At 34.6% G+C, this 23,700-nt stretch overlaps 1 protein-coding gene across 2 annotated transcripts in view; it reads right to left on the bottom strand.

The window, feature by feature from the left end:
• Positions 1-23,700, bottom strand: part of faf (ubiquitin carboxyl-terminal hydrolase-like faf) — a 189,568-nt gene that overhangs the window by 100,437 nt on the left and 65,431 nt on the right. For both annotated transcript variants that reach the window (XM_089254411.1, XM_089254412.1), the window contains 7 exons: positions 22,788-22,902; positions 17,836-18,143; positions 11,209-11,337; positions 5,229-5,340; positions 2,977-3,114; positions 1,973-2,093; positions 1,709-1,839 (listed from right to left, as the gene is read on the bottom strand). In XM_089254411.1, coding sequence (XP_089110537.1) covers positions 1,709-1,839; positions 1,973-2,093; positions 2,977-3,114; positions 5,229-5,340; positions 11,209-11,337; positions 17,836-18,143; positions 22,788-22,902 — 1,054 coding nt within the window. The remainder of the gene's footprint in view (positions 1-1,708; positions 1,840-1,972; positions 2,094-2,976; positions 3,115-5,228; positions 5,341-11,208; positions 11,338-17,835; positions 18,144-22,787; positions 22,903-23,700) is intronic.

The following is a 23,700-nucleotide window of genomic DNA, read 5'->3' as shown; positions in this document are numbered from 1 at the left end:
TGTAGAAGTTCCAATTTGATGAGAGAGAGTCATCCACATTATTTCGTTTCTTTACTTCAACCTGTTGTTGATATCCTGTTTTTTGTCAAGACAATTTCGGTTTTTTATCCGTGCGTAGGTAGCGAGCCATAACCCCAACATCCAGCAGCAGGAGCCCCTGGACTGGGATCTTTAATGGGCCCCCAGGCCAGGCTTTCTCGCGGATCTATAGTATCTGTCATAATGAGGCTAACTGAATCAAAAATTAGCGTTACTCTTTCGAACCAGATTTTCAAAACGTTACCTTCACGTCTACGTGATAATCCTCAGACTTCTTCGGCTCGCCGCCTTCGACGAAACCAATATTACTTCCTTCCAACAAGCTGCTCTAGCGGAAGTGAGAATTCTTTTGAAACGCATATATTCACCAGAAACGATAAGTGACCCCCCCCCCTTCAGTGTACGTCAAAGCGTGTGGGTGAGAAAAAAATCTTGTTGACAGAAACTTTGTTTATAGGAGTCTCTGCCAAACAAGATAGATACGCATATTTCATTTATGTCATCAAACGATAAAAAAGAAAACTCTTTTTCTTGCAAGAACTCTTGAAGAAACGTATACAAGTGTATATCAAATCTGTTTGTGTGAATAGGAATAATAATAAAATGAAGCTTCCTTTTAAAAAGAGGATGGTAATGTTAGAGTGAGAAAGCCGTATCCTGTCAACACCCACCCTGAAGACATGGCAGCAAAAACGTTTTGACCGATCATTAAAAAATATTTTTTCCCGTCTTCCAGATAACTTTGAAATAATATGGAATAAATATTTAAAAAAAATAAAAATTATGAGGTATTTTATGGTATGAGGGGCAAACGACAAAGGACTATATCTTTGGCGGTGTTGCACAGTAAGAAAAGGTGAAATGTTCTTCAACCAATCATTTTGGGCATCGCACACATGCTTTTATTTACATCAGGACCCAAGTTAAAACGAACAGAGTATAGTTCTAGAGGCTATGAATTAACATTTGGTAGAAAATTATTCATACTCCTCTGCAGAAACTAATTTCAGACAGTACCGCAGTTAAAACACATAATCACCCCTTAAAATTTAGTTTTTTAAGACTGAGGAGGTTAATGACCTTCAGTTTAAGGAGAAAAATTTGCTGTGTCACTCAGTTTAGCTTCACACATGTCCCCCATTCAATTACAAAATAATCTAAGTACCTATAGAAGGAGTTCTCAAACTCTTCCACCTGCGGCACCCCTTTCTCTAATCAACACTTATCCCCAGCTCCTCAGGGCAGTTTAACAGAGTCTCTTAGAAAATCCTTTATCGGGGCTGCCACTCCATGGCACAACAGACGAAGATTGACAGAGCACAGTTTGAGAACCCCTGATCTATAGGTAATTGAAAAAGAGGTTTTTCAGGGCAAAAACTTAATTTTCTCGATGTTGGCAGCAAAAACCTCATCAATCATTTATCTCGAGAGGTAAAATCACAACATATTTAAAAGAGCATATTAAAATGAATACACAGTCAGACCTTGGCATAACATCAACCTTGGGGACCTAATAACAACTTCATAAGTGGGGTGACTTATTAAAAAGTCAATTTTACTAATTATGCTAGCATGGTCATTTAAAAACTGAAAAAATAGGTGTGACAATGATATATACAGGTCTTACTGCACAAACCAATTAGTGAGTATGACATAAAAACCAACTTGCCTCCAGATTATACAACACTTGTGATGGCGAAGCACAAAAGAAGACACTTTCCAATGACTGGGAGAGAGACTGATTTCCAAGTTTAGAATGCTCTAGACATATTGTCTTTAATTTTTGAACAGTATGGACATCTAAAAACACACAAAATTTATAACACATTTATACACATGATAATATGCACATAAAAAAATATAAAATAATCAAGTAAAACTTGGTGAAACAAATAAAACATACATATTAATGGTGTTTTAACTTATAGTTTACCTGCTGGCATGAGCTTCAGCACTGCATACGCTTCATCTCTGAGTGCTGGGACATTCAGAGAACTTCCCAAATCAGCAAGTTGAAAAAGAAAAAGGGCATACCGTTGTTGTTGAGCCATATGCTGGGGGTAGAGATGGGGAGAAATGCTTAATACTTTTCACATAAATTTAATATTGAATTGAAAAATCAAAAACAAGATATAAATTAACACTTTTGAAAAAAAAAAAAAAACAATGTTACTTGGTTCATTTAGAAAGCTTGTTTTATTGCAAAAAGTACAGTAGAGTCTTGATAATAATCTGAGTTGAATAGAACCAAGGTTGCATCCAATTACCGAGAACTCGATTACCCGAAGAACAGTATACAAGTACAATGATTTTTAGGTGGAGGAAGGCTACAAGTGACTTTTGCTTATACGGAGACATTAGAATACTAATTAAAGTTAACATTAAGCTTATCCTTTTTTGAGGAAGTATACAACATATTTGTTTCAAAATTTTTTCTTTGGACCTATATATTTTTAGTTATTCTTGCTTGTTTTGTCCTAAATTCAAAAGCTTAAATCATCATGGATTAATGCTGCCAAAACCCTTGGCATATTTGTAAGAGGGGGTGGTAAGGGTCTCAGCTCTGGGGGATCCGATTAAATTTTATTTATTCATTTTTGCACTATAAGTTTAATATAAAGGTAGCTTCTGGAATATTCTGGAAAATGGGTCTATCAAAAATCCTAGCCCAGGGATAAAGACTAAGTTGCTCTCATGATCCCTTCAAACTGAAGTTACTTTAATTCATAGGAAAAATGAAGCATGTTTGTATCAAAAAACAGGTTTAGAGGGGAAACATTTTTTATTACCTCAGATTTGAAACCACAAGCTTTCAAGACCTGATTTACCAAGACTCTACTGTACAGTGTTATATACTCTCCTCCTCACATCAAAAAAAAAAAATTCATGGGAAAACAAAAAAAAATCAAACAATGGTAGCTGAAAGAAAATACCCACCACACCAGGGAGGCAGTTTTCTGCTTCTGCATTCGGGCCATCAAAAGTGTGTTGTGGTGATCCTGCTGAGCTTTCTGAACTGGTGTCTGGTGATGATGGCATGTTTGTACTGACTTGACATAGTTTTGCAGATATCAACTGGATTTAAAAATGAAAAAGCAAAAACTATTAGCTAGATGAACAAGAGTAGTTTATCAATTCATTACAAGTCAATCCGCATCTCATTATTTCACAAGGCATGTTTGGAAAATAAAGATACAATGGCTAATACTTGTTCAAAACATCTTTGTTTAACAAAACATCAACTACAAATTATTCACCAGTTGATGTATTACTTTTCCACATAACTGTCCCACCATTTGCTAAATCTGGATTCTAGTTTCTGTGCCCAGTGTCATAGAAATTTTCACACTGCATTATACTACTGGAGCCACACTGTAACTTCATTTTTTATAGTCACAGAAGTGTTGTCCTGCAAAATGTTTCCTTGTGTAAAGAAAAAAAATGGAAGCCACTGAGCGCAAGGTTTAGGCTGTATAGGGTGGATTGTTAAGAACTTCCCATTTGAATTCTTTGAGAAGCACATCTGTGCATCCACTCCGAATGAACAAGAGTATTGTCATGAAGCAGACAAACAACACTTGTGAACATTTTCCTTGGTTTGGCATGAATAGCCAGTCATTGTAACTTTTGGCAATATGCAGTAGAATTAATTGTGATGCTGGGAGATATGTCAATCAGAAGAATGCCTTTTCTGCTTAAGAAAACCGAAATTACATTAAGAACTACACATTAGAAACCCTATTGAAAATTTAATTAACATTAAGACTAAAATAGTCTTCTGTTATATCATGCTTCAAGTAAATTGAGCTTTTCATTGTCTCCCCATAGAATGATATATATAATGAGAGGGTTATTGTATTAATATTTGTCCAAGACATAGGATTTCACTTTGCTTTTTGAGCAGTATTAGTGGAAGATATTTTTTATCACTCTTTTTCATTTATTTTATCACTTCTCTCATTATTTTTTATTGTGCTATAGGACCTATAATATTGAACAAACATAAAATAAAATTTAAGATGTACCAAAGTTTTTAGTGTCCCTTGATTTTGAAATTTTTAATGATGTTTATTTTGTTTGCTGACAAACAAATTTTACGAAGTTTGCATATAAAAACTAATTTTTTTAAGCTAAATAAACATTCTCTTATCAACAAGTTTTCCTCCTATTACCAGTGAATGCATACACAAACTATGAGTATTGTGATTTATTATGAAAATGCTCAATCCATGAATTAAAGCATAATTTAATTGGGGAGGGGCATTGAGGAATGAAAATGGCTATTAAGCTGTGTTACTGCTCGTATACGCTGAGCCGATTTTTTATCATTTACATAGAAGTTTTTCATTTTTGTCGCTAGATTAGTGTTATTATTAATGTGAATCGATACTTCAGCAGCTGCAACGGCTTAGTTACACTTTTGCACTACTTTGAGTTTTTTTCTGTATATAGTCACTTATACTGCTGGCAGTGCAGCATTAACATATAAAATTAGTTTTTAATTAAGTAATTCATTATACTTTTTAAATCACTGATAAATGTTAAGTTTCAAATTATTCCGAGTATGTTTCGAATTTCCCCAAAACAAAAAATTAAATTTGATATTTTGCACATTTGATCAATTTAGTACGTTCAAGATAACATCCTTCTAATCAAAAAATAGTTTGGGAATAGTTTGGAATGAAAACTAGTTAGAGTCTTACAGTCTTACAATATATGATAATCAAGTGATATGTGTCATCAAGACATTTAAAGTATACTCACATTTGTTTGCACAAATTTTGACAAGAGCATTATACTGTCAGACAAGACTGTTAAAGATTTTAGGAAGCCAATGACATTGAGTAATATTTTTTATCCTTTGTGTTTCAGATCAAGTAGGATAATTCACAATTTTGATTACATTATAGAAGCTTCAAGGAAGGTGTTTTGCTAACCTTTTGTTCAAATTAATTAATATGCATAGATACGTGCAAACTTGCACTTTTACTACAGTGAACTCCACTTACATACTCGTAAATCCCGCCCATCACATAACTCAACAGCTATTGCTGTAATTATCTCCCACCATCCTGCAACATTTTGTACATACAAGAAAACTTTAGTTTCCCTACTGAAAGCCTCTTTTCTGACAAGAAACTGGAAGATGTAAAAAAATTATGATAACTGTCATGAATTATGTCACTCACCATCTTATCCCTGAGAGGTAGTTGGTAAACCAGCTTCTTATCATCTGCAGGATCTAGAAGCTCGCCATTCACAAACAGGTCAACTTTCATGTTTGCATTATTTGCTTTAACCCTACATAAAAAAAAATGTTCTTAAGATTTGAATTTTTCTGTTAATTAAATTAAGCAAGCAAGTAAAATGAACTTATGTGTCACCAAACTGCTACTCGTTGATAGATTTTTTGATACAGTGGAACCTCTTTAGCACGAAGATCTCTGGCTCTTTTCAGTTTGTCATTACAATTTTTCAAAATTGACGGATTGAGAGATACAATATTCACAGCACTTGACACTTATAAATGATGTTTTGAATGCTAAGTTCACTCCAACACAGGCATGCAAGTATGGATATTTAGAAAAACTACTTAAGCAATAGTGACAAACTGGAAGCCTTTAGCTTTTCTAAGGATTTAGGTTAGAAATACACTACTGGCCATCCAAAATGCAACACTTTGAAAGGCAAGAGATATCAAAGTAATATTCGTTGGGCAAATAGCATAATCAGGGCTTCCATCCACAAAATTAGAAAAAGTAGGATGGGGAGGGTACCACCCTTAGACAACATAATGATAGAAGAACAAAAATTCCTAAAAAAAATTCTTATTTTTTTAATTTTAAGCCAAAGCAAAACAACAGAAAGGACTTGGTTACAAAAACAATTTTTGGCCAAAACAGGGTACTAGCAACCAGAGAGAATTATTTTTTGTCTCTCCTAAAATACAGTAAAACCTTGTTAAGTCGTCACCCTGATAAGTCGTCACTCCGGTTAAGTCGTCATTTTTCTTCAGACCCTTCCAGCTCTCATAGACAACAATGTTATTAAACCTTTGTTTACTCGTCGCTAATTTCGGTTAAGTCGTCACTATGAAAAAGTTTGAGAAAGAGGAAACAGACTATTTTTATGGCTCCTATTAAAAAAAGAGCTTGTTAACAGGCCGCTGTGGTGGTCGAGTGGTTATAGTGACGGACTCGCGATGCGAGGATCCGGGTTCGAACCCCACAGTGGTGGTCGGCTGAAGTTGGTTTTCTGTGGTTCCCAACTTCAAGGCGCAAATGCGAGCCGATCTCCCCGTTAAAAAGTCTCGCCACAGAGAGCAACAGTCCTACAACGATAAATCATTCAATCATAACACTTCACTCATAGTTAGAAAAACTAGTGGCAGATGGCAGCACTACACATACCAAGCATTACAGAGAAACAACAAAAATTTCACGTCAGGTTTCACTACACGTACACGCACATTCCCGCATGTACCGATTCTTTGGGGGGTTCCGCGGGAGGGGGGTGTGGTGTAGCAGTAGTAGGTAGGGCCTCCAAAAAATGGCTCGGGGATCCATGATGTTCTTAAGTCAGCCACCTCGTTGGGCAATTTGCCTGTTGTGGCGTTGTTTTTGTATTGCCATATGCTTAAAAATCACCGTAAAATCCTCTATACCCAAACGGAACAGTTTAAGTAACAAAAGTTATGCTGGGGAAGTTCATTTGCCGACTAAGGTTTTCGGAGCGTTAGGGACTGTTCAAGCTAGATCTCATTTCTGCCTGGGTTCTATTGGAGAAACTGGACAAACTGTGAGACACCGAAGCTCTGTCGCAAGAAGCAGTGTAAGCACTTCGCCCCCCCCCCCAAGGGGGCGGGACCAGGGCATCTCCGGAAAAACAAAAATTTATTGATATGTCAAAGATTACAGATTACATATAGTGCAAAGAAATCAAAAATTATGCAAATAGAAGAATCAAATTAATCAAGTTAAAGTCAAAGTGCAACGGAGTCAAGTGGCACGGATAATAAATAATCATAGAAAGCATGGACTCTACTAATTTAGGGCTTGAAATCTAAACAAAATATCTTTGTTGAAAAAAATTAAGACATTCTTTCTCAAGTTGAGGTCTTCTGTTTACTTTTCCCTGCCCAGGGCCCCTCCACCAAGTCAAGTGTTCGAGATTACTTTGTAGTTGTATCATGAACTACTTATGGAAGGAATTAAAATACTAAAATTAAATTTGATGTCTAAAATTAATGTGCAATAGAGAGTTCTATTATGAAGAAAAGCTACTTATTCAAACAGTTGCTGTTAGTCTAAATTAAAAATTACTAGTATAAATCAAAGAGTACCAGTATATTAACACAATAAGTTAAGTAATAAGTGATCAAAAAAGGTAAAAAATTTCTATTTTTTTTATTATTTTTTTGCTATACATAAATTTTATTAATATTGTTATTTTGATTCATACTTTAATAAATGTCATATTACTTTAAATTTATACGATTTTCATAACATCGCACATTAAAACTGACGGAACATCGCTCAAGTCGTCACTCCGCTTAAGCCGTCATAATTTTTCGATAACTTGAGGTGACGACTTATTGAGGTTTTACTGTATGTTACATTCTTTCTTCCACAGTCCAGGTTAACTCTCTTCGACAATGCACAGCATATTAAGAAGAGATGTAAGTTTTTAAGAATGATGCTCTTTCGAGACCACTTTCAAAAGCACAGTGGAAAATTTGTAAATTACAAGGTCTGATGTAAATAAGTCAAAGTGAATCGAATGGTTTTACTGTGTTGTCCATCCTTTTTTTGAAGGGATTTGTTTACATTTTGCTATTCAATGCCAGCGTAATTGTTTTTCAAAATGAAGCACTTTCATTTTTAACTCTTGAGTATTGTAGATATTATTTGTACTTCTTCATGCCCTAAAAATACAGAAGACAAATGAATGATATAAACCTAGAATAGGCCTATGTATCCAACTGCTTTGTAATAGTCAGATTTCACTGTAACTTTTCCTCGGGTAAAGTTGATAACAAAAGACTGGTTCCTTGTTTTCGAAAAGCTAACTTTGATGTTTTGAGAGGAAGGTTAGCGGAAGTTTTCAAAGACCAGTTGGAATCAGTAGGGGTAGTAAATCAATGGGGAGAATTTAGTACGAAGTCGTCCTCTGTTTTGCATGACGTCATACCGTTTGTTCGAAAAAAGCGTGTTCGTACATCGTACCCTCTATGGTTCACGGATAGCGTGCATAACCTTTATCTTGAAAAGAAAAGAGCATTCAGAGAGTATAAAAGTGGACAAGGTGACCTATCATTGGTTACTGATAAAAGAAGACTATTGAAGAAAGCGATAAGGGATAGTAAAAAGGAAGTTGAATCTAGGTTGGCAGATAACATTGGCTCTGACCCAAAATCATTTTTTCGATACGTCAATAATGGATGTAAGGGGACAGTTGGCCCCCTCTCGATAGGAGGCTCTAGGGTAGAGAGCAATGTAGGCATGTGTGTGTGTATGTGTAGTGCTTTCAATAAAATCATAGTTGAAGGGGTGCAGAGAAGAACTGCGCGTGTCCTTATTGGCACACTGGGCTTGAGTTATGAAGAGAGACTTCATTTTATGAATATGTTTACATTAGATGAACGCAGGTGTCAAGGAGATATGATCGAAGTGTTCAAAATTTTCAATGGGATGGACCATGAACTTTTAGTACACCGCCAATCGACTGCTTTTACAAGGGGACACCAGTATCGATTGGTGAGGGACAATGCAAGGCTATGGTGTCCCAGGGAATTTTTCTCTAATAGGGTTGTTAATAAATGGATTAGCTTACCCCCGGAGGTAGTAAATTGTAACACAATTGACACGTTTAAAAAGAAATACGATAAACATGTTGGGGTAAATTGAGAAGCTATCCATACTTAGAATAAGACAACCATAAGTATTCTTTATGGGCATTGTATAATATTTTATCTTGCGTATATATTGTTTATAATTTTTACTAATTGCATTTTTAATTGGGTTGCTGTATTTTTGAAATATATGACATCCATATTTTTATGGGCATCTTTTCCTCAGCCACCTCGTTGGGCATTTTGCCTGTTGTGGCGTTGTATTTGTAATGCAAACTGTTGTTTCACCTATACACAAAATAGGGGCCATAATTTTAAATGATAAATGTTACTGTCCAAGACCATGGACTAGTAACTACAAAATTATTTTTTCCAATCAGACAGAAGTTTTTAATGACTACTCTATTTGTTGAACCCTCAAACAAAGCAAATGAAATGTTAATAATCCAAATGGCCCACATACACCCCCTTCCTTAATAACCTTAAATACAATGCAATTTTTGCTTTGGTAGAATTAATAATTTCAAGCTACAACATTTGTAACATTTGGCAATATATCGATGATTTCCTCCTCAATTAACATCGATTATACAAATTTAGTTCATAGGGTTTGATAAAAAAAAGTAGGACAAGTAGAAGCCCTGCATATTTTAAAAGGGTGAAATGATTGCAATTATACCCCTATTTGACTTGTGAAACACAAGAGAAATTAACTTTTTTGCAACCATTATGTCTGGCAATAACCATGCACGCCTCGGCAATAACTATACAAGCCTCTTCAATAAAAGAAACAGGCTTTGGATGTGTGTGTTTGGGGTACGTCAGACCATGCATACTCACTGATCAGACGTGTTTAATAGGCAGCATATTGGGAGGGGGGGGGGAGGCCAAAGGCAGCAGTGGTGGGCAAATAAGAGTTGCTGTAAGCTGCATACCACATCCAATAGCTCAGGGTCACATTAAAACTTGCTCACTGTCACGTTGAAACTTGCTTGCTGGCAAGCCAAGCCTTGAAGGTATGGGAGAACAACAGGATCCACAGCATATTAGATGTAATAATAGCAGTACTAAAATCCAATGGAAAACTATATCTCTTGAAACCAAGACAAGAGAAAAACTAGCATTGTGGTGTAGTCTGTTGCTGCGGTGCTGGCAGATTAGAATACGACCACCATAGGTGTTAAAGGCAGAATCAAGATTTGATTGAAAACAATGTCATACTTTTTGTTTCTCCATGTCTGACGTTCAATGCACCATAGCAGCTCTGACACCCCTGGTATGGAGTTAAAGGTATTCACAGCAATATAAGCCTTGCAAAAATTTCGTGCTGCAGCGGATGATGTCAGATAGTACATACTAATGCAGATTGTTGCACAAAAGACCAGGCCCCCGTCATTTGGGGAGGGGGGCAACAGCCCCCTGGCTTTTGAAAATACACTAGAAATGATATATATATATATATACATACACTGAGTATGTTCTTTGCCCCCCCCCCCCCAGAAAAAGTTGAAATGAGGGTCCTGCGAAAGACCCTAATTCTTGAGCAGGAGTCCTTGATGTTGTAATGTGATCAGTTACTGCCACGTGCATGACATGCCTGTCCTCTCCTGGTGTGACATGGCTGGTGCAACCATTTCCAGTCGGTCTGACCATCTTGCATCCATAGACCCCATATTCACGTCACTATGGCTTGATTTAATCCAACGCAAGCACAAATTTCTATCGGTCTCTCGGAAGGGTAATCTGCAATCTCTATAAGCCATGATTCTTTCTCTGTCAAAGAAACATGCTTGAATGACGGAGGTATGTCTTGACAAGACATACTGAAGCTTCAGGTGCAAAGGAGCAATAAGAAAACCCAATTCCGGTACTCAGGAAACCAGCCTTCTCTCTTTTTTATATATCTTCGAAATGGTTGCCTTATTGGCGTCTCTGATTAGCATATAATCGACAATGCTAGTCATTTGCATGTCCCATTGAGGTTAAACATGGTGCAAATTTCAAGCCAAATGGATACCTCTTTCAGGGTGTTGCATTTCAGATATTAACAGTGTAGTAATTGATCAAAAAAAATTTTTAATCAAATGAGAAACGAGCAAAGCACATGATTAGAATTATTAAGTTTTTCAAATTCATAAAAACCATAAATTTCTATCCCACTTGAATTAAGTTTAAGAAATGTCATGAAAATGGCTAAAACTCATGACTTGAAATTGATTATTTGAACTTATTAATTGAAATCTAAATTGGTTTTCAATATTTCTATTTCCCAGAATTGGCATGTCCAAAGAACGAAAAATTTGATAAGTATTTCTCACCTTGTTAGAATTTGTCGACGCACAGCGCCTAGCGTTTCATTAGTATGTGTCCATATATCTAAGTCATCAACATGACGACTTTGGTTTGGAAATCTGATTGTTAGAACAAGATGTTTTCCTCTGTGAGCCCTGCAATCCAAAAGTTATCATGAAAGTTGTGCAGCATTGAGAAAAACATTTTTCTGCTGTAACAATTTATATCACAAACATGATTTCAACCTATGAACTTATATAATTATCATGCATTCGTACTCTTTCAAGCCAGAAAAAAAAATTCAAGGACCTTCCTAAGAACTGAATCAAAGCATATTTACACCGCTATACATTTTTTCCTCAAGTTCATTAACAATCTAAAACACTTAAGCATATCAATCAGTGCATTACATGTTTATTCTTAGATAAAATACATTTGATTACACATCTTTAATGAACAACAGCATATTTTGAGATACTATCAATAATTTTTAAAAACTATTACTGTAGACTCCAGACTATCCGGCCTAATGTGGTGGAAGGGAGGGCAGGATAACAGAAAAGCTGAATATGCCAGAATTCTATAGATACAGTATACACACACTTCTTACCCCCAAAAAAATTTGTTTAATTCCAAAATTTGCCCTTATTTATATTCTCTGACCTCAAACTATACGGGCAAGTACTTAAAAATACTTGTGGGTGATTGTGTGAATTGCTGTTTTAAAAATTTACCACAGGAAAAAAGTCCATGAATAAAAATATTGCACACAGAAATGCAAACTTTTCGAATCAAGAAATTTCTCCAGAGTAAACTTGTATTTTTCACGTATAAATGAAATAGATGGTTGTACAAAATCAATTCCAGGGCAAAAAATATGCCATGCCTGTAGGGACAAAGTGACCATAAACATCAATAAATTAGGTGAAGAAACTGAATACTGTAAAAAGATGAACGGTGATAGTGATGTAGAGATAAGTAACTTGAAAATGTCAATTACTAAATAAGAAGCACTTGAAGAAATAAATTCATCTCTACAGAACATAGAAGAGTCACAAATTAAACTTAGGGTAGCTCCACAGTGCAAGTCAAGCAATGCCAACAGAAAAGTTGAATCTGCCTGTAACTTTAAAATCAAAGGTTTGTAAAGTTTTTGAAGAACAATTACCAGAAAATGAATCTCAAAGCACACTTAATGAAGATATTAAACAGAAAGCAAATGATATGATTATTTTGATAGTTAATTAGAAATAGGACTCAACTGATCCATCACAACAAGGGGAAAACTGCAAATTTTAACTCTGGCCCCCTGCTTCATGGAACAAGGAAAAAAATCTGTGAAGAGTTCAATGTCACTGAATATGCTGAGTGAAAAGCAGGAGAGCTTTTGTAAATGAAAAAGGAAAGGTGATGATATATTTTCACGAATAATATTGCTTGAATGGGGTTAGCCTAAGAGACGTCATTTGCGAGGTTAGAAAACATTTTTTTTCTCAAAAAGTTTGAGATATGTACATGAAATTTTGCATGGTCAACAACGATGGTAGAAGTAATAAACAAAAAATAATAATTGGAATCTGGGATGATGGGTTGTATTTCAGTATCTAGTTGAATGATTTGAAATCGGAGCAATCCAATCTTATTTCCATGAATTTTGTGTTGCAAGCCAGAATAAATATATTAACGGTCAAAAAAAAATTTTTTTTTTTCTCCAGTATTTTACTTCATATATTTAGAAGAAATTAAAAATAAAAGTCGTTTTGGTAACTGCTGTGCCTCTGGTCTAAAAATACGTTAGAAAAATTGTATTTTTTCCTAACGAAAAATTCCACAAAAACAAAGTTTACATAATTTTTTTGTATGTAAATTTCAAATGTAAGTGTATGAATTATTTTTATTCATATTCTGCATGTTTTTGTGAACACTTTAGTGAAAATTTCACTTAAATATATTGAAAATTGAAAAAGTTATGATTTATTTTCTCAAACAATGCCGCTTAAAAATTGAGCCTCGAAAAAGTCATCTGCATCATTTTTTGATAAATCAAATAAAAAAATCATTGAAATCTGAGACTATGGGTGTCATTTTGGCATTTAGCCGGGTGATTTGAAATGGCATAACCCATCAGTGATTGATAATCTCGGGTATATGAATGCTTAAAAGCAGTTTAAATTTTCTTTTTCACAACATATTTAATCAGAAGAAACAATTTAAGAAACTTCGAAATATAAAGCTGCTGATGAAAAAACTTAAGTTTGCACATAGACGCATCTTTATGGGCATCTTTTTATCAGCCACCTCGTTGGGCATTTTGCCTGTTGTGGCGTTGTTTTTGTATTTGTATAATGGAATACATAATGATTATACAGGGATTTTTCGGCAACCAAAGTCATCCCGATAAATGCTAAATAAACAAAATCACGTTTTTACCAGTTGCTTAAATGCGGTCACCAAGATTTTTTTAAGGCTTCTCTCTATGAGTGTTTTTTCTAACTACGATGTTAGTCATTTACATCACGACATGAAGAATCGTGGAAAATCTCATTTTCTGCTAAAATCTCGAGAAATTTTAACAAAGCCGGAGTGTCCTGCTAAATCCAGCGAGTTAGCAGGTCTGTGCAGGTATTCCAAGATAAACTTTATAATGTCTAACTTAATTGCAGACAATTACAACAAAATCATGTACACTGTACAGCAGTGTTTTTCAATGGACCCCCTGTGGGTCCATGGGATCATTTTAATTTACTATTATTGCATAAAATATCTTCAGCACATTTAGTGTTTAAATTGTAATTTACAACTTCTATTTTCTATAATATATAAATTATTTAAAAAACTTTTTTTATTCCATGGGGAGACAGCATGGAAATTGACCACTACATCCAAAAGGTTGGGAAACACTGCTGTAAAATACAAATACGCACACTTTTAAAACAAACGAAACAATCGTAAAAGGTGGGTAAAGTTCGTACAAAAATGATTTAAACTCATTTTACTGTTCATAGAAAAAATATCACACAAATATGAAAAGGCAATATTGCAATTCATTAATATGTTATTGTTTTGAAACTATGCCGGATAGTCGAGAGTCCACATACAGTTACATAAATTCCTTAAGCTCCTTGGAACTTCTTTCTAACACATCATCTCTGAGCCAGATGACGATCTACCACACATCACCCCTTTCCAATAAATACAATAAACATTAACCTACTGACCTATATACAGTAGGTATATATCCACTATGAAAAACAGAAAATCCCCCAGAATCTTCTGGGCATACAATGATTGGAGAATAATGAATGACTAACATCCAAAGTTATTTTATATAAATATCATCCAATTAATTAATCACAAAAATATACATCATTTGATCAAAAATTAACAAAAATGTATATCTAACAGTTACGTTCCACCCAGTTTAAAATGTACGTCCACCCAGCCACGATCTAATTATCAAATGTATAAAACGTAATAACCATGCATTTTCACTATTTTTACAGATGAATGCACAAGAACCCATCTTGATTGATTTTCTGACAATATGTATAACAAAAAATGGAGTTTCCAACATTGTTTCCACCTTTTGTTCAGCCCAAAACTGGATATGATAAAAAAAAACCTGCACACACACACAAACTAGTAATAGTGAAATTTTCCAATGAGTGCATTACTTAGAATTTCTTTTTTGCATCAGGTTGGTCTGTTGCCCAAGATAACTGAGTTTCCCTGTATGTAGAGGCATAATCCTTATTAATAAAAAAAATTTCATGAGAACTAATTCTAGTACCGTTTTTCCACTCACCAGTGCAAAAAATGATTAAATTTAATTCATAAAAACTCATTTTTAGTTAATACTCATTTTAGTTAATTTAAACTCATCATAAATTAACTCATTCACTCATAATATTGAAGTGAAATACAACTAAACCCGGTTGACCACACCCCAGATGAAAAGCCAATAATTGGTGGTCCAGGCTGCACAATGCTAATGAATCTTGCTTTATAACGCCAATAAAAATGCAACGACATCAAATATAAAGGCATATTTTTCTTTAGTGTTTTCACTTTAGTGTTCATAGTGTTTTTCTTCCCACAAAATTTCCAGAATCAGAGCTCATCACATTCAGATAATGCTCGTCTGTTACTCTAATGATACCTGACGATTGAAAAGGAAGATTTATTATGCGTCTGATGTTCTGACTTACTCATTGATATGACATATTATATAAAAAAAATTATATTAAATATTTAAATGGGAAATTCCTAAAAAAAGCTCTTCCAGACTTTTATAAAAATGTCTTGTTTTCTTTGTTTTTTTTTTTATGAAGCTTATTTCAATCATAATAAGAGAAATCAGTATGTTTCAATTTTTAAAAAAGTGGCAAAGTCATATGAAACTTTTATCTATTTTTATTAAATTTATTAAAATCAGGGACAATGATAGTTTTCATAATTTAGAAGTAATAATACCTATGACTACAGTCAAATCTAGTGAACGGGTCACCCAGATAATATTTCACTATGCTTACGGTTCACATTTTTGAAATACTGATAGCCCTCTATGGTGTCATTATGTTATTGAACTCCTGGTAATGTGTCTCCAAACTCTGCTTATGGGGGTCACTTTTGGAAGACCAAAGTAAGATTTCCCAAATTTTCATCGAAATCATAAACTTTACATGCAATGTATATGATAACCCCAATGCTTAATTGTTGGTGGTTTTCTTGCTGTAGACCAAGCATAGGCCCCACATGGCTGATGGGCCTTCAGCCCGGCTCTAAGATAAGAAGAAACCCTGGGACAGACTCTAACAATTTTTATTTTCATGCATCCCCACTTACGGTCGGACACTTTTCGGTCACTAACAATTCAGAATCTTTATGCAGTGGTTACAAAAAATATATTAATGTTTAATTTTATTTTGGCCTCATTAATATGAGGCTCCTATATACACCCATGGCTTTCAGGCCTTACCTAAGTGGGCGTATGCATTGAGACGGCCAGTAAGTATGGCCAATTTGGTCCCAAAGTGAGATTCACTATTTTTTACCATGTAATTTTTTTTGTACATCAAAAGAAATTTCTTGGTATTTTTCCCCTTTCAATTTTATGGTTTCTTATAATTTTGAAGATTTTACAGAACCCCTTTTTCTTTTCCAAAGTGAAGAATCCGACAAACATATGAAAAAGATATGCTTTAAATTATTATATTATCAGTATTTTGGTAGCTATAGCAATCTATATTGCTTTTATCAGGAAAAAATGATAAAGACATTTCACTAAAATGTATCTTTGAAAAATGAGTGAAAATTAGTTTTTGTGCTTTTTTAGCGAACCTGAATAGTTGTTTCGTTGTAATCCTAATTAATAATTACTCTGGTCAAATATAATAATTTTCATTTCTTGCAATAAATTTTTATGGTTCCTTGAACTATTTTTCTATTATTAATTTTGAGAGCAGTTTTTAGCATAGAAACTATAAAGTCTATTGAAGTCAAAATGACCCTATCTTGGGGTTCTGAGAAATTCCAAGATCTTTAGGATGGAAGAAAAAATTACGGAAAATATAAATTAATATAATTAAATTTATACATTTACACAACTGGACTCATTTGAATAATGAAGAGTTGGTTTTATGTGCAAAAATAAGTCAATGGGGGGGGGGGGGGAAATAGCAGGGTCATGGCATACTCTGTTTATCAGGTCACTCTGCTTGTCATAGTTTTGCTCTCCTAAGAGTAAACCCCTTAATGAGGTTTGACTGTATATATAAATACTCATCTCACACATATTTCTTAATTGATACAAGTAAAAAAATATTAAAGTTTTGGGAAATTACAAAAACTACGCAGTGGGTTTATAAAAAAAAAAAATGACAACTAATAGTTTTCCCTAAATTCACAGGACAGTCTTTGAAGCTAATTTGTTACACTTTTGACGTTTGATAGAGGACTGTTAATCAAATTCTTCAATTGCAATAATTCAAAAATACAGGTTTTGGACTTGCATCACTAGAAATATGTATGTGATATGTGTAATGTTCAACTTTTCCTTGTGAAAAATTTTAATATTCTAACAGACTTGCTTCATCAATCACTTTATCTCCTGCCAAGGGCTGTTTCTACGCAATATTTAACACTTTAGCTGCATTAGTAACATTTATGGCAATAAATAGCAATGTCTAGAGTTTATGATCTCAATTCCCAGAATAAAATATTGTCACCATAATCATAAATGCGATTTCAACTTAGTGTATTGAATTTGAGATTGCATCTGACCATATTTTATATCAAAAGGTCTTGAAAAAGTCAACTCAATTATAACATCTCTTTATAACGAAGAAATTTCACAGAATCTTCCATGTCCTTATCACTGTGTTTGACTGTAAATAATTTTTTTCAAAAATTAATCTATATAATTACTGAAAACTAACAAACAAATAATATAATCTGTATTATTTTTTTTGTAACAGAAAAAAAATCAAAGAGAGTTTTACACATTTATTCTTTTAATTTCAAAGTTGAATCAAAGAAAATTGCTTCTTCTCAAGATGTTTTTCTACAATTGTTTGAGGCAACCGTAATGCATGTGAATTAAATACAAAAGGGTAGAAGAATGAAAAAGAGAAATTTTGACTGAAGAAAATTACCTGGCCATAGGCAGGATAGATCTCTCTTCCCCATAATCACCATCACACTGTCCTACGTATTCACGCAGAACTCTTAAAACACGAATCATTTTCGTTGTTTCTTGTCTTAACCTATTTACACTGTCTTTGTCCCTTTCTAGAACAGATATAGTATCATAAGCTGCTTTTAGCCTGTCCATACAAGACTGAACAAAGTCCTCATGAATATCGACCTGATTTGCCTGTAATCGAGGTCCCAAATTTGTGTAAGTTTCTTTGAGCAACTCTATCGCCCTATTCGCGACATCCTCACCACTACATAGGACGACCTACAAAAAAAAAAACATATTATTCCTTAATTTCTATGAAACGCAAGATCAACATAAATTCACAAATACAAAGATGTTTATGTTTTTGAAGTTTGTAATAACAATTTGAAATCAATAAAAACTTCAACAAATAAAAAGCTGTGATTTGGTACAAGATCTGTCTTCCAAAGAGATACAGCCTAACTTCTCTAACTGGATGCCACAAGAATTAGAAAACACCCACATATTCAGAAAAGCAAAATACAGTTAAATTGCTTTAGTCTATTTACTATGCTTTCAATTACAAAATTAGACACATACAACTATTTATGTACAAATTTCTGCTATGAATGCTTTGTGCAAATAGGTAGACAAGAAAATGAACAGAAAATTCAGTATACACATAGGGGAAGAGTATAATTTTACATTGTTTTATGGACCAAAAATGATCATTCAGTACAGCCGTTTCATTCACTAAAACATCATTCACTCTTTTTTTTTTTAAGATTAGAATCTTGATGAGAGAAGAAAATTTTATGTATTTCAAAATAGGGTATCTTCTTATATGGTATCCACTTACAGAAAAATCAAACCATAAGAAAACTCTTTTGTAGGTCAATGACAATAAATAAAATTAAAATAGTCATATAACATGAAATACATGTTTATAAAGAAATTGCACGTACAAATTGCTGTTTTTCATTCAACTTCTGCAAAAGTGTGATTCCAAATGAATGTTAAAAAGATTTCTTTTAATCAGTTGTCAAATATAGGAATATGGGATATAACTAGGACTGGGAATCTATTGAAATGTTTAACTGGTTAATCAAAAAAAATTTAATCGATTAATCAAATTTTAACTGAACACAGTGAAATCTTGATATTACAATACTCTGAGGATCAAGAAAAAATATCATTGTATAGGGGTTATCATTATATTCAGAGGTAGCATAATCATCAGGAACTACCATATTTATGCTGTTGTTGGCATCTTTTCTGAATTGCCATTGTTAGTAACACCATAAAATGTATTTATCAGTATTTATTCACAGCAAAAAATTCTAATTGATTGGTTGATTAATAAAATTCATTCACAAGCACCTTCATTAACACTTTCGAATTATAAATAGTACAAAATACTGATGTCATCATAGATACCCTCGAAAGAACAAAAGCTGTTGAAAAATTCAAAAATACATTGAAGGTGGATTTTAAGGAAAATGTAGAAAACATTGTTGTAGAAGTTTCGAAATCTCCTCAAAAAAACATCATTGTACAGGGATTTATCATCGTAGAAGATATCATTGTATCGAAAGGAGTTTAACATTAGACTGTAAGCAATTCCAGAGTCTTCCGTATATCTTGTATTAACAAGTGGAGAGCGACATTCATGTCATATATTTTATTTATTTAACGCAACTATTTGCTAGATACAAATACGTAAAGTAATGTATTAAGAAATTAAGCCCACCCACTGGAAGCAATTTAACCCATTTATTCCGAAGGTTTCAATTTTAGAGTTGTGATTTTTTTTTTTTTTTTTTTTTTTTTGCAATTTCAACTTTCTAGAACTTGAGTGAAAAAGAAATATTCTCTAGAAAACAAATTAAAAGACAAAGGGAAAATGCCTGAAAATGTTTTTGTGTTCATGTTTTCTACTACTGAAGCATAAAAATAGAAAGAGCAAGTATTGAAAGAATTATATCAATGTTAAAAAATACTTATGCTGAAATTAAAAGGGCGGGAATTAAAATTGAATGCAATGGAAAATTTGTGTTAGGGGCCATTAGATTATTACGTCAGCGAATGTTTAGCTATTTTTATAACCCCCACCCCTCCTTGTTAGAAAAATTTCGTCAGCTCTGCCCTCCTAACGCATATTGGTGGGATCAGAGACATATGGGCCATAGGGGACTCATACCCCCCCCCCCCCAACAATTGGAAACACATTTTTTTAAATTAAAATTTGGAAAGAAAATACCTTTAAATGTTATTATAACCATTTTCTTTTAATTTCAACACTATTTAAAGGCTAAATGGGTCATTCAAGTATTACGTCAGCATCGGGGGGGGGGGGGGAGAGGGTTTCAGATTTGCTGACTTTTGATGACACGGGAAGGAGGGGGGTTTGAAGGTTACTTACGTCATCAACCATCCCTTTGTGAAGATATGAAATATTCTAAGCTGCTGACGGGGGAGGGGGGGGGGGGGGTCAGTGTTTTGCTGACTTCTGCTGACAAGGGGGGGGGGGGTCAAAAATGGCTGAAAATCTGCTTACGTAATACTTGAATGGCCCCAAACAAAAATTTCTTTTTAAGAAATTCATCACAACCCACTCTATAAGCCATATACTGTAAACCCTTGTCCTGTAGACAGGCCAGTCATTTGGGGGGGGGGGGGCGTTTCCCCCCCCGGCTTTTGAAAATACACTAAAAAATGGTGTATATATATATATATATATATATATACATACATAAATTGAGTACATGGGCGCCCCCCCCCTGAAAAAGTTGAAATGACGGCCCTGCCTGTTGACCAAATGTTACAATACGATAATCCCCCAGGGCCACAATACCTTGGGCCCCCGCGGAATAGTCCTAGATCTAGTCATTTTGAAATCTTTATTTACCTTTAATTCACCTCCGAGAACCGGTCCGGTGTAGATTTTCGCCGATAGGTCGCTATTGTTTACATGTCAGTATTGCCAGATTTCATGTCATTGTATTTTTATTCTGAATATTTATGCAAATAGCACTTGCCTTTCCACAGCAGAAGATCGCGCATCCTGATTCGATGGTGAAGCAGGGGATGCTGGGAATGGCCCTTTAAATAGCGGCAGTGTGCTGGAAACGGTGGAAATATACGGAGTCATAAATGCACCGAACTGCTCTTACTAAGGCGTTTCGCCCGGTCAGGCACGAGCCTGACATTGCATTTTGCATCGTCATGAACCGCTGATTGAGTAGCAGACTTAGGCATGGCTCCGCCTGGTTGCCGATATCACATGTGCTAATGGTGGTTGTCAGATTTCTTCATATTGCTGCTACATTATTGATCACATTGGAATACATCGATTCTACTCGTACAGAAGTTAATCTGAGATGCCGCTGGCCGCCCGCTCCTCCAATACTGCGGTGACATCATCAAGTGATGGTTGGGACGTACCTCTCAACTGAATCGTATGACTCTTGTGACGGTGGTCTGATGCAATGTAATTGGCGAAACCGAAACTTTTTCTAGAAACTCGGTTGATAAAAGAACTTTAACGAAAAATCTAATATTTAAAACCAAGTTTGAATGAAACATTATTTGTGAGTGATCTGATCTCGGAGTGTTAAAATAAATTTTTTAAAACAAAAAATGTGTTAATTCATTCTTGTCATCTGTGGTGCAATATTGAAATACATAAAATAATTAATTGAACCGGGAATGCAACTTTCTTGCATTGCAGTATGTGGCCAGCTCTCCCCCCCCCCCCCCAAACTTAATTTTGTAAAAATGAACTAAGTGGCACATTCACAGATCACTTAAGTGACCTGGGGCACAGTTCCAGCACATTTAAGCAATAGTGACACATTTAGGGATCCCTTGAGTGAAATGTAGCACAGTTTAGAGCACTTAAACAACCCCCTCCCCCAGTGTGGTTCTACACCACTCAAGTTACTCGAGGCACATTCCAGATCCACAGCATAATTACAGATCACTTGAGTAATGCTCGCAACAGTTCCAAAGCACTGAAGTGGGACTGACACATATCCACATCACGGATCCACGAAACATTTAGAGATCACTAAAGTGGCTCTGTAGGGGACTTGTTATGAAGGGTTCATTTGAAATTTCTTTCAACTGTGCATCTCTACCTGAGAAGCAAACACAGTTGTCTTTTGACACGAAGGATGAAATGGATTAAAATATTATTTAATACACGATACATACTATACAAATTCTCTAGCACATTCAAAAAACACTGCTTCCATCCGAGCTGAAAGCATCATTTCAACTATATCTTGTACAGACAGAGAGAAAAAGCAAAAACAAAACACAGAAGGAGAGGGGTTTCGTTAATGACGTCACAATCGTCTGGGTCAAATCTGACACCACAAAATATATGAGAAAAACATCTTCCCACGCACATACACTCATACACTGATTCGCGACAGGACTTATCAATAGGGAGAATGTTAGTTCAGGGTGCCAAAAACTATAGAAAGGTTTTTCTTTTTTGGTGCACCAAGTAAGATGCCTTTAAGAATATTTAACATTTTTATAAAAGGTGGTTAATGACGTAAGCATCATCCAAACCCTCCTCCCCCTTGTCATCAAAAGTCAGCAAATCGAAACCCCCCTCCCCCCATCGATGCTGATGTAATATTAATATTTGAATGACCCCCTTACAAAAATGTGGCACGCATGTCTTAAACCTCCTAAATGCAAGCTGCCTTGGTAAGTTAAATGACGCAACAGGAATTTGTAAATTCACCATAAATTTAATCATTTGGATGAGAGTTGGATTTCTTTCCTATTGCACATTAAAATATCATTTAATTAAAAACATCAGGGATATGTGTATTTATTCGGTTAACTTAGATTTTTATTACATATCAACTGTAACAAACAAATAATAAACATAGCAAGCAGTATAAAAACTTGAGAACCAACACTCACCCGCCATAAATAATCTAAACCTATTAGTTCCACATCATTCATCAAATAAGCTCTTCTCTTCGCTATGAGCTTATTCTCTTTTGAATTGACTGCCTTGAAGAAACGATCAAAGCACCTGCAAAATCACCAAAAAAATAATCATATATATATATATATATATAATATATAGTGGCAACAAGATATTCATCAATCTTTCAAAGAAGACACTTTCCTAAAAATTCACCATCAAATGGGGAGTATGTGCTGGAGTTGATACAGCAGCTACTGCATTTTAACTTTGGCAACTAACTGAAGTTCGAATTTTTTTTTCGCAATATATACAGCACAAACTTTTTTGTCTAGTGAGAAATATTTTGTCTAGTTTCGCAGGTGGTGTAAGAACTGAATTAAATTCTTTTAGGCCCAAATAACTGAAAAAACTGATAAAATAAATTCAAACATGCTCAATTGCTGCTGAGGTACTTGATGCATTGTTATCATCACACCGAAATCAATGAATTACGTAATTCTATTTAGTATACCATTTGACCTTAAGTCCTAAAACATATTTTTTGGAATGGCTTTGCAGGCAGGATAAAGTCCTCAAAAGGGCTATATTAGCTGTGCACCCATGATACAGGGTGATCCAAAAGTCACGCAACCCATTACAAAATAGTTTCTCAAATTCTATACACTGATTGTAAATGCAAAGTTTTTTCATAGACAGCAGCACTATACTGTTCAAAATGGAAAAAGTCTTTTTTTTTTTTCCTTCATTTTCCATGTGCATTGATACTTCCGGTGGTCCTTTGTTTGGAATGGGACAAAATTAAAGACAAAGACACATATAAAATCTAACGTTGAGTACAATGGTGCATGCGTGTACAGCCTCATTTGAAAACAATACTAGTAACAGAACGTGGGCCATTCCCAA

The sequence above is a fragment of the Pholcus phalangioides genome, unplaced genomic scaffold (genome assembly GCF_987345545.1).
Source record: "Pholcus phalangioides strain wild (caught in Gottingen) unplaced genomic scaffold, Ppha-v1.0 ptg000041l_1, whole genome shotgun sequence".
In the NCBI taxonomy this organism is placed as follows: Eukaryota; Metazoa; Arthropoda; class Arachnida; order Araneae; family Pholcidae; genus Pholcus; species Pholcus phalangioides.
This window is presented reverse-complemented; position numbering and strand designations above follow the sequence as displayed.